General features: G+C 44.6%; 1 protein-coding gene across 1 annotated transcript in view; it reads left to right on the forward strand.

Annotated features, from left to right (window-relative positions):
• Frem2 (FRAS1 related extracellular matrix 2) overlaps window positions 1-11,862 on the forward strand; it is a 158,565-nt gene extending 146,703 nt beyond the window's left edge. Inside the window, exons 18-24 of the mRNA XM_021158004.3 lie at window positions 1,987-2,091; window positions 3,392-3,519; window positions 3,603-3,737; window positions 4,653-4,779; window positions 5,846-6,033; window positions 6,238-6,384; window positions 9,101-11,862. Coding sequence (XP_021013663.1) covers window positions 1,987-2,091; window positions 3,392-3,519; window positions 3,603-3,737; window positions 4,653-4,779; window positions 5,846-6,033; window positions 6,238-6,384; window positions 9,101-9,610 — 1,340 coding nt within the window. The 3' untranslated portion in view covers window positions 9,611-11,862. The remainder of the gene's footprint in view (window positions 1-1,986; window positions 2,092-3,391; window positions 3,520-3,602; window positions 3,738-4,652; window positions 4,780-5,845; window positions 6,034-6,237; window positions 6,385-9,100) is intronic.
• The last annotated feature ends 142 nt before the right edge of the window (window positions 11,863-12,004 follow it).

Here is a 12,004-nt window from a genome sequence, read left to right on the forward strand (position 1 = left end):
TTCAGGTAAAAATTAGGGGGGGGCACCTTTCGATATCTTTATTTTTATATTCTCTAATAACGTGACGTTTTAAAACCTTTGTCAAGCCGGGCGTGGTGGCGCACGCCTTTAATCCCAGCACTCGGGAGGCAGAGGCAGGCGGATTTCTGAGTTCAAGGCCAGCCTGGTCTATAAAGTGAGTTCCAGGACAGCCAGGGCTACACAGAGAAACCCTGTCTCGAAAAACCGTAAAAAAAAAAACAAAAAAAAAACAAAAAAAAAACCTTTGTCAAGGAAAGATCATATCAATGCATCAAACTTTGCATGATGTTTGACTGTGAAATTTAACATCTTTGTTTCAGGCATACAGTCTATTGTATGTGACTAATTGTTTATATTTTACATAGGCCAATCCATAGAGCTTTCTGGTTTGTACTAAGTAGAGGGATTCCAGTTGTGAGAGTTGGGAATAAAATCCGGGGGAAAGTTGCACATTTTGCTTCTGAAATGAGAGGATCACTTTAAAGTCCAATGATAAACCCTGTCCTGGGTGCCAGGTCTGACTCGACGACTGATTCACTGTGATCCGCGTAACCTCAAGCACACTGCTTAAACTTGAGGCTTGAAGCTCTTCTGAAGGACAGTCCAAGCTTCAATCGCTTTCTGATTAAAACTCCATCATTCCGTGACATCATAGACAAATGCCATAGAACACTGGCTCAGAGAGCTCCTGACTCTAAGCCCTTCAGCATCTGCAGAGCTGTTGGTACCCAGGTGGGAATCGGGAAATCCAGAAGCTATCTAGGCATGTAGCTCAAATCCGTAATCCCAGCACTTAAGAGGATGAGGCAGGAGGGTCGCCGTGGGTCTGAGGACAGCCTGGGCTATGTAGTAAGACTGACTCTCAGATGATGATGATGATGATGATGATGATGATGATGATGATGATGATGATGATGGTGGTGGTGGTGGTGGTGGTGGTGGTGATAAGCAAAAGCAAGCATAGTCCACAAGTGTCAAGATGACCCACGAACAGAATTCATGCTTTTTCCTTTCGGACTCACCTTCCTCTGCTGAGTCTATGGACATCTCTATCACAGCAACTTGACACGTTGACAGCCAGGAAGACAGGACCAGTTGATCGCATACCTGAAGTATAATTCCACCGTATAGGACAGATTAAAATTCCCTTTGAGCAATGAGGAAAACACAGTGACCATCCTGGATGGTCAATGCAGACTGCCTCAAGGGATTTAACTCCACATTTTATCTTAGAAGATGCACAGGAAAAAAAATGAATATTTATTCCCTTTCTCTTGTAGGTGAAGAAGGGGGTTGGGAGGACCTTACCAGGCTGACTGTGTAGCCCAGGCTAGCCTCAAACTCTCTCTCTCTCCTACCCACAACACTTCAGTGCTGTACAAGGGTGGTCATTGAAATCATCAGTTTTCTTTAAGCCCGCACAATTCCGCAGTTGTTCTGGGGAGCTCAAAGGTGTTTTCACGTACATGTATCTGACTCTACAATCTCAGCAAGGCCATTTGTCATCTCTCTCAATTACAGATTTGTTTTTGTAAAACATCACTTTAAAAAAAATGTATCATAGTATTTGTGTTATTTTATAGAGACCTGGATCATATTACTTAATTCATTTTGCCCTTCATTTATCCTTATCAAAGAAAGAAACTATATTATTATTATTTATTATTATCATTATTATTATTGTTATTGTTATTTGGTTTTTTGAGACAGGGTTTCTCTGTGTAGCCCTGGCTGTCCTGGAACTCACTCTGTAGACCAGGCTGGCCAAACTCAGAAATCCACCTGCCTTGGCCTCCCAAGTGCTGGGATTAAAGGCTATTGTTGTTATTGTTTATTATTATTATTATTATTATTATTATTATTATTATTATTATTTAGAAAAGCCAAATAGATCAGAAGAAAAAAGGTCTATGGATGAGGGTGTCTGGCCACCTACATTTTATCCTCCTGGGCTTCTCTCCGTAGGCTCTCTCTACCCAACCAGCATGCGCATTGGTGAGGAGGGACGCCTGGCTGTGAACTTCAAGACGGAGGCTCAGTTCCATGGCTTGTTTGTGCTGTCCCATCCTGGTAAGCCTCATCGTCCCTGGGCAGCCACCGCCCACAGGACCACATCTTTATATCCACACAGGTCTCAACAGGTTTCTCAGCTTGCTTGGAAAGCCTTCATTTCATACAAGTCCCATATGAGTAATTATGTCCTTAATGCTTGGTCATCGTTTGCCAGTCTCCTACCCTATGGAAAACTGCCACCATACAGACATTCAGAGAAAGATAGCACCCCTGAATACATGGAAAAGAGAACTGGACTGGTGATATTTTAATAAGAGCTTTCCTTCCTAAAAGGCACGGACTAACAGTCTTTTTCTGTGATCCGGGTCAGTGACACAGAAACCTCGTTTCAGTGGATCCATTTGCCAACGATTTTCTGCTCAGTTTTTTCTAGGTCTGTGAGAAACTTTAATGGAGACAGAGAGGCAGGTGGCTTTCATATTCAAGTTTCAGCCTTGGTAACTGCAATTGGTAGAGACTGGATAGGCAGAAACTGGCTGTGCTTTGAATATTAAATAAGACATCTGTCAATAAACTGGTATTTGTTTGTGTTACAAAGGCTATTTCATTAGAAGTAGTTCATTTTTTCCTTTGATTTTCCATGTTGCCTGGTTGGTTTCCTAGCTCTCTGCTATGGCCCTTGTCGGGCAGCAAGGGGAAGAGTTCGCTATCCTCACCGCCGTCCTTTTCTGGGCACCAGCTCTCAGAAAGGAGAAGACAGAGCTGAATGTTCAAGAAGAAAAGAAGGCTTGTTGTAACTTTTTTAAAGCAGATTAAGCTGTCTGAAACACAGAACCTAAAGGGATCCCATGACTGCATTAAGATGCTGAATTCTGGGGAGTGAGGATTTCCTGGTCTTTGGAGTTCCTTCTAAGTGCCCATGTCTCTAATGAACTGGATCTGTGACTAGCCCGGTTGCAGGCTATCTAATTAGAAGAGTTCATTCCTTAAATGGCTTTGCTCCTGGAATATTTTAAGTTCAGCCCAAATGGCTTTGATGTGCTAGTCCAGCCTTCACTCTACCCTGGTTGCCCTGCAACTGACTCCCTGGGTGGAGCCCTCAGCACATACCTTTTGGCTGAATTACAGAGATCAGAAAAGATAGTGAATTAAGAATCCAAAGTCACGCAGCCAATGTGGGTGATCTTGAGAAAGTCCCAGAGTGACTATCTGCCCAGACTTTTTTCATCTTTGAAACGGGGATAAATGCACCACCGTTGAAGACTTGTAAGAAAGAGTTAACTACTAGGTGATCTGGTGCTTTGAGAACTACGCTGTTGTAACCTGTAGATCATTGTGCCTCTTGGGGTTCTTCCAGCTTCCTTTACCAGCTCACTGATTGTGTCAGCTGACCATCCGGGCCTCACATTTTCCCTCCGCCTTATACGGAGTGAACCAACCTATAATCAGCCAGTCCAGCAGTGGAGTTTCGTGTCAGACTTTGCGGTACGTGCAACCAAAGACTTTCTCTGCTGCCATAAGATGATGCTGAACATTTCAGAGTGAAAATGCCTTCTCTCTCCTCAAAGGTCCGTGACTACTCGGGCACCTACACAGTAAAGTTGGTACCCTGCACCACCCCATCCAACCAGGAGTACCGTCTGCCGGTCACCTGCAACCCCAGAGAGCCTGTCACCTTTGACCTTGACATTCGATTCCAACAGGTACACCTCACAGAACTGTCAGGATAGAATCCATTTTGTTCAACGTCGTGATTCTCTTTAATCGATACATGCATCCTGGGGGCTGGAGAGATGGTTAGGAGCACTGGCTGCTCTTCCAGAGGTCCTGAACTCAACTCCTAGCAACAACTTGATAGCTGAAAACCATCTGTAATGGGATCTGATTCCCTCTTCTGCTATGCACGAAAACAGAGTAATCCTATACATTAAAATAAAAGGTTTTTTTTAAAAAAAAATGCATGCATCTTCACAAATGGGTGTCCCTTAATTCTCAAATATTGAGAGAAAAGGAAGTTATACAGGAAGGAATCAAAGGAGAGCAAAGGGGAGAGGGTTCCTCTCTCTATCTGTTGTTAGTTTCCAGCCTAAGAACCATAGTCTCAGTTCCTGTGAGAACTATTTATCTTGCTTTCTCTCTTGCTAGTTTGGAGATGTGACGATTTTCTGTAGACGTCTACACTGCCTCTTGTTCTTAGTCTTCAAGGAATATGAGAATTCACCTCTTAATACATTACTGGCCTAATTTGTATTTATAAAAGTCGAATGCCAGCCTTAGTCCAATAACTTATACTGTTAGCATCCTGATGACCATATAATACTTATCAACACTTTTCCTGTGAGCCACAATCAACCTTAGGTATGGGTAGAAGTGACGCTCGTTACTCCCACTCAAACGGAAAAGTGATTTAATGGCACCTGTCTTGTTTCTCAAAAGCATGATCAGAGCGGCAGCTCCAGAAGTTACTTTGGGTGGACAGTGAAAACTGAAGAAGGCAGGGTTCTGGATGGCCGTGTGAAGTGATGGTGTGCCTGTGAGCAGTGTGTGTGCGCTTGTATACATCAGATCCACAGATACAAAAAAAAAAAAAACCCGAAAATGTTTCTCCTTTGGTTTAGGTCAGCGATCCCGTGGCGACTGAGTTCAGCCTGAACACCCACATGTATCTGCTGTCTAAGAAGAATCTCTGGTTGTCTGATGGGTCCATGGGATTTGGGCAGGAAAGCGACGTTGCTTTTGCAGAAGGTAACACTCATTAGGTGAAAGAGTGGTTCTGTTGTCCTGTGTCCATGATGTTCTGTGGTCCTGTGTGTCTGAGATGTCCTGTGGTCCTGTGTGTCCATGATGTTCTGTGGTCCTGTGTCTCTGGGATGTCCTGCGGTCCTGTGTGTCCGTGATGTTCTGTGGTCCTGTGTCTCTGGGATGTCCTGTGGTCCTGTGTGTCTGGGATGTCCTGTGGTCCTGTGTGTCCATGATGTTCTGTGGTCCTGTGGGTCTGGAATGTTCTGTGGTCATGTGTGTGTGTGATGTTCTGTGGTCCTGTGTGTCTGGGATGTCCTGTGGTCCTGTGTCTCTGGGATGTCCTGTGGCCCTGTGTGTCTGGGATGTCCTGTGGTCCTGTGGGTCTGGGATATCCTGTGGTCCTGTGGGTCTGGGATGTCCTATGGTCCTGTGTGTCTGGGATGTTCTGTGGTCCTGTGGGTCTGAGATGTTCTGTGGCCCTGTGTATCTGGGATGTCTTATTATCTTGTGTGTCTAATTCCTGTTGTCCTTTGTATGTGTGATGTTCTGTTGTCCCTGTGTCTGTGATGTTCTTCATAGGAGGGAAATGTGCCTCATTGATAGGTGCTGTATACTCAGCTCCTAGCAAAATATATAGTGCAACCTAAGGGCTGCAGCCATAGCTGTGCAGATATAAGGTGCAATGCCAGGGGCTAAGTTGAACCCACCTTCAAAAGCAAATGAATTCAATTAGGCATATTACTGATAATTTCTTCTTTAGTGTTGGTTTGTATTCGTCAACATCTCACCAACTAAGCAAATCATGTAAACTGGAAAGGGATGCTATAAAATCAAATTATAAGTCAGACCTTGACATTCCTGTGGCTCCATAGTGCTTTGGTTCTCTGTGCTCAGTCAATGGGGTACCCTTGTCTGAGTCCCTAAGAGTAGTCCATATCCTGAGACAAACACAGAGCGTGTCAGTGTTCAGTGACGGGTTAGAACGCAAAGGGAACAATCAGTGTTGCTGTCGTGAATGGCTCGTGGTGTCATCACATATAACAGAATTACATTCCCGCCTCTGTTTTAGGGGATGTGATTTATGGCCGTGTCATGGTGGATCCTGTCCAGAACCTCGGTGACTCCTTCTACTGCAGCATTGAGAAGGTGTTCTTATGCACGGGGGATGATGGCTATGTGCCCAAGTACAGCCCAGCAAATGCGGAATATGGCTGCCTGGCTGATTCTCCTTCACTCTTACATAGATTCAAAATTGTGGTAAGTGTTTTGACCCAACGAACTGTCTCAAGTGTCAAGGATAAGCCTTCTTATCTTATTTTTTAAAACATTATCATTATTTTACTTAAATTACATAGTGACATTTTATGATGTTTCGTACTTGCCTAAAGATACAGGAGAGCTTTCTGTCCTTGCAAACTTGGCACTGTCTACAGACATAATTATCTTCCTTCTTGCTTCAAGGATAAGGCTCAGCCAGAGACACAAGCCACCAGCTTTGGAGATGTCCTGTTTAACGCCAAACTGGCAGTGGATGACCCTGAAGCTGTTCTCTTAGTGAATCAGCCTGGATCTGATGGTTTTAAAGTCGACTCAACACCACTCTTTCAGGTAGGTCTAGACATACAGGAGCTATGTAACTATAGGTAAGTGCTTAACACTTCTGTCTCAGGTACACCACAGAAAAACATGAAAATAAGGCAGGCATGCATATAGTAAATGGGAAGGATGAGACTGTTTGATGCAATACAAATTCTACCTATCTTATTAATGGATTATTAGAAGACTATTTAATGGAGGCTGGAGAGTGGCCCAGTGGTTAGGAGCACTGACTGGTCTTGCAAAAGACCTAGATTCAATTCCTACCGTGGCTCAGAACCATCTTTAACCCCAGCTCCAGACAATCCAATTCCCTCTTCGGTCCTCCTCGTGCCTGTGCCACAAAAACATACACGCAGTCAAAATATATCCATACATAGAAAATAAACATTAAAAGATCATGGTTTGTCCAGCACTTGGGAGGCAGAGGCAGGTGGATTTCTGAGTTCGAGGCCAGCCTGGTCTACAGAGTAAGTTCCAAGACAGCCAGGGCTACACAGAAACCCTGTCTCAAAAAAACAAAAAACAAAAAAACAAAACAAAAAATTCATGTTTTGGTTTGTTTGTTTGTTTGTTTGTTTTGTTTTTTGGGTTTTTTTGTTTGTTTGTTTTGAGGCAGCGTTTCTCTGTGTAGCCCTGGCTGTCCTGGAACTCACTCTGTAGACCAGGCTGGCCTTGAACTCACAGAGATCTGCCTGCCTCTGCCTCTCAAGTGCTGGGATTAAAGGTGTGTGCCACCACTGCTTGGCAATTTTTTTTTTTTTTTTTGGTTTTTTGTTTTTGTTTTTTTTAAGAGTGTGTAATAAAGATTCTTATTCAGCTTACAACAGATATCTGACAGTTGGGCAGTTGACTTCTCTTGTTCAACACTCCCTTCCTGTGTTTTTATGGCACATCTTTTTGGAGTAAGGTCTTATATGAATTGATAGAAAAGCAATCCTGAACAGGAAATAAATCTCCACTCTTGAAGATTACATAAACCAAGACCAAAAATCCTGACCCAGAAACAGAAGGTATAGAGACATGTAGAGAAGGTATAGAGAAGGTATAGAGAAGGTATAGGTAGTTATAGCATGCTTGATGGACAGGCTACACAGTCGAGAAATGTGCTTATGTCGTGATACACTGGCGCTCAAGTGTATTCTTTAGGGTTCTTTTTTTTTGGGGGGGGGGTTCAAGACAGGGTTTCTCTGAATAGCCCTGGCTGTCCTGGAACTCACTTTGTAGACCAGGCTGGCCTCGAACTCAGAAATCCGCCTCCCTCTGCCTCCCTAGTGCTGGGATTAAAGGCTTGTGCCACCACGCCCTCCTTCTTTAGGGTTCTTACCAAGAATTACCCAAACAGGATTTTATATATGCAGGGGGAATGTGTTATCTTTAACTCAACTTCAAGAAATAATGAGCATGGAGGGTATGGGGGGAGGGGGAGAGAAAGAGATATGTGCACATGAAAGTGGAGATCAGAGACACTTTGGCTTCTAGTCTCAGGAACTGTCCACCTTTTATTTGAGCCAAACCTTTCACTGCCCTGGACTCATGGAAAGGCCTGGCTATCTAGGGAGGAAGCCCCAAGGGTCCAATAACTTCCATATTCCTAGTCCTGGGACTACAAATGAGGGCCGTCATGCCCAACTTTTTCACTTAGGTTCTGGGGCTCAAACTCAGGCTCTCATGCTTGCAAGATTAGCACTTTACCAACTGAGTCATCGCCAACGAAGGGCCAGAAGGAAGCCTGTTTCTTCCTCTGAATCCTTTTTTTTTGTTGTTGTTTTTTTTTTTGTTTTGTTTTGTTTTTCGAGACAGGGTTTCTCTGTGTAGCCCTGGCTGTCCTGGAACTCACTTTGTAGACCAGGCTGGCCTCAAACTCAGAAATCCCCCTGCCTCTCAGAACTTCTCACTTCACCAAATCTTGAATACCACCCCCCAAATTATAAAAAGACCAATCCTTTTCCAGGCTTTGGAAAAGCTTACAAACTGATTTGCCAGTGTGTGTGTGTGTGTGTGTGTGTGTGTGTGTGTGTGTGTGTGTGTGTGTGTGTGTGTTGGCATGTACCTTCCCCCCCACCCCCACCCCCGGCACTCAGGAGGAAGAGGCTAACAGATCTCCATGAGTTCCTTGGTCAACCAGGTCTACACAATGAACACTCACAGATCCCCTCAAGGCTATATGTGAGACTCTGTCCCACAAAAGAAACAAACAAAAACCTGACTTCCCATTCCCTGTGGGCTTTCATGCAAATAAGTATGACGCAGATGGGCTAAGGCTCAGAGGGTTTGAGCTCTGGTTCTGCTTTTAGCACTAACCAGGTAAAAGAGACGGAGCAAAACATCAAACTGTGTGGTCCCATCAACTTACTTTTTCAATTAGTAAGATAGACTGGGAGAGCAAAAGGACTGTAGTGTTCTCTGTGACTGCAAATACAGTACCTGGTCACCTAAGAGTGATACGGGATGCTCTGAGGGCATATGCCACACAGCACCTGCCTAGCATGTATAAGAGCCTGAGATTGAGCCCCCAAACCAAAAAATAAAATGGAGTATGGGGGCTACACCGAGTGTATTATGGAGTTGGCTTTATACAAACCTGTCACATAAGAGTGTGATGTAGATTAATTCACAGACAAAATGGTCGTTTATCATGACCTCTGTCACAGATTTCTTCTGCAGATAATCTCGAGTTGGGTGCACACTGAATTTAACTTCCTAAACCTGGGGTTCTGTTTCCTAGGTTGCCTTGGGCCGAGAGTGGTACATACACACAATCTATACGGTAAAGTCTAAGGACAACACCCATCGAGGCATTGGCAAGAGGAGCCTGGAGTACCAGTATCACTCAGTGGTGCATCATGGACCACCCCAGGCAACCACCAAGAGCTGGAAGAAGAGAGCAGTCAGGAGCACGCCCTCCCTCGCAGGGGAAATCGGTGCTGAGAACAACCGGGGAACAAATATCCAACATATCTCCCTGAACCGCCATGGCAAGAGGCAGGTCCCCCACGGAAGAATTCCTCCTGACGGCATCCTGCCCTGGGAGCTCAATAGTCCCAGCTCTGAAGTGAGCCTTGTCACTGTCCTGGGAGGCCTCACCGTGGGCTTGCTCACAGTCTGCCTGGCTGTGGCTGCCGCCGTCATGTGCAGGAACCGGAGCATCAAGGGCAAGGATACTCCAAAGGGCTCTGGAAGCACTGAGCCCATGATGTCCCCGCAGAGCCACTACAACGACAGCTCGGAGGTGTGATGACCTTCTCTTCCGTGTGCCTCAGAAGACGGGGCAGGACCCCCGACTGCTTGGGAGCAGCAGCAGAGAACTGAGAACTTTCTGTGACAAAGGTGCTAAGAGCTCCTGACTGTATTAAAAGATTTTGATTTGAACTCTATTGCGCCGTACATGCATCAAAGGACAAATTCAGGCCACATCTTTCCTGCTGCCCAGAAGGCATCCAGGATGCTTAGAGCCTTGGTGGGCGGGCAGGGGAGGTGCTTCTTGTATTAGACAGCGGGTAAGATGAACCAGCTCCGAGGTGCTCAAAGGTGCTCAAGGACGCTCTGGGAAGTCTGAGAGGAGCTAGCTATCACTCTATTTTGTTAGCGTGAAATTTGAAGGTGCTGTTATCTTTGTTTATTCTTTGTTTAACTGGACTGTTTGAATTGGTAGGCCCGACGCGTGACACACACTCAGAAATGACAAGTTGTCTAATCCGTGAAGACAACATGAAGTCATGACCAGGGCTAGCTCTACCCACGAATCTACCCACCTCTTATTGTTGGGAAAACATAGAAGGAATGACTAGAAAAAAAAGGAAAATTTGTTTGGATCTGAATTGCTTCTCATTTCCCTCAGACCTCCTTTGTCTCACTTGCTTATTTAACATTCACTTAAACCAAAGAATATATTAATTCTGGAAACGGATTATTTAAGAGACTAATGTCTTCGGGATATATTTGCAGCCAGGCTATCATTAATCGGCCTCACTGATAACCCAGCCTTGGTGTGAAGCAAGAGAGTTGTAGACGTGCCGGCAGAGGCACCGTAGAGTTAGATTTGCCACAGGACAAGGTTCTCAAGAACTGAGCCTAGATGTTTACAGTATTGAACCCATGCAGAGTGAGAAACAGCTTTACCAATGGTGAAGGGTGAGAGTGGTATTTATTAACATGCTTTGGACAACCAGAATGCCTCTTGGGCGTGCTTTCTAGAACAGTGATGGCAAATGAGATTAGTCTTAGAGGAACGGCCGCACGACACCATCTGGAGCTTATATCAGCCACAGGAAATTGTATTAGGCTAAGATCTGCTCTAAATAATGGGAATCTCTCTAGACATGTCACTCCAGAAATTGTCTTGGAGGTGGCCATGGCTGTCAATCACTCTCTTCAGTGATCCAGGAAGAGAACATCTCTGTCTGGCCTCCCCCAGTTCAGCAAGCCGGTGCTATGAGGTTGCCCTCTGGGACCTTGTCTGTGTTCTGTCACTTTGATCATTCACTGTGTAAAAGCCTCTTCAGAAGAGTATGTTAGAAATTCTGTTTAGGAACACTTCAGCAGAGTGAAGTGTTTTAGGCCATTTCCTAAAACCCAGTGAATACATTTATACCAAAATGAATGCCTTCACCTAGCCCTCAAAGGCTGCATGAAGCCCCTCACGCTTCAGCCACACCCTGGCCAAGCTGAACCATCCTGGTAGAATGGAGATACTCAGAAGCAAACATCTCAGGTCATTCCTGTATGTCAGTGCGTATCAACCTGTATATCAGCCTGTGAGTGCCAGCCTGTCTATCAGTGGGTGCCTGTGAGTACCAACCATCTCTTGACTGAGAAAGGGAAGCTGCACTGGTCCTGAAGGAGATATGTCTGTTGCCTGCTTCCCTCTCCATCCAGTGTCTTTCAAGAGATGAGAAAGACTGTAGCACCCTTCTGTTGGGGAGCTTAGCAAGTCCTATCTATAGCACACGTGTCCCCCAGGGGACTCACAGGGGCAGAAAGCTTTGTCAGCCCAGGGGTCCATTTATCAGATGGAGTGGTTCATTATCATCCTTTCTTTGTTTTACCTCCAGCAGACCCTTAGCTCCACGTTTGGCTACCTCAGAATTTGGGAATGACCATGTTGCCAACAGTGTAGGGACTTTCACTGCTTAGCTTTCAGTTCATCTTCTGAAGATAGAGCAATTGTTCTCAACTGGCTTGCTGTTTCTAGTGGTTGAGCACTTCCAAGCCTGACTGCCCTGTGGCCTTCAGCTCAGGAAGTGAATGTAGCAACGAATGGCACATTATCATATACTGTGGCCAGGATGCGTCTATACCAAACCTCACTCGGCTGTGCATTGTTCTATTGAAGCTATTGTCTATAAGTTAGATAGTATATTAAGTACAAAAATAAGCCTACCCTCCTGCAATAGGAAATGTCAGTATTCTTTCTCTCTCTCTCCCATTTCTTCTTCCTCCTCTTACTGGTATTTTTTTTCATAATTTTAAAAGTATCTATTTACTAAATATGTGGCTTAAAATACAGTAATCATTTTAAAAGTCTTTTCAATAAGAAAAAAAATGTTTTTTAAATAAAGTAAGTCTTTTGTTTTCAGTATTTTGGTTTTTTTTAATATTATGATATTTTGAGAACAAATACTCGAAGTAA

Source organism: Mus caroli, unplaced genomic scaffold (genome assembly GCF_978045245.1).
Source record: "Mus caroli unplaced genomic scaffold, Mus_caroli_1 scaffold_3, whole genome shotgun sequence".
NCBI lineage: Eukaryota > Metazoa > Chordata > Mammalia > Rodentia > Muridae > Mus > Mus caroli.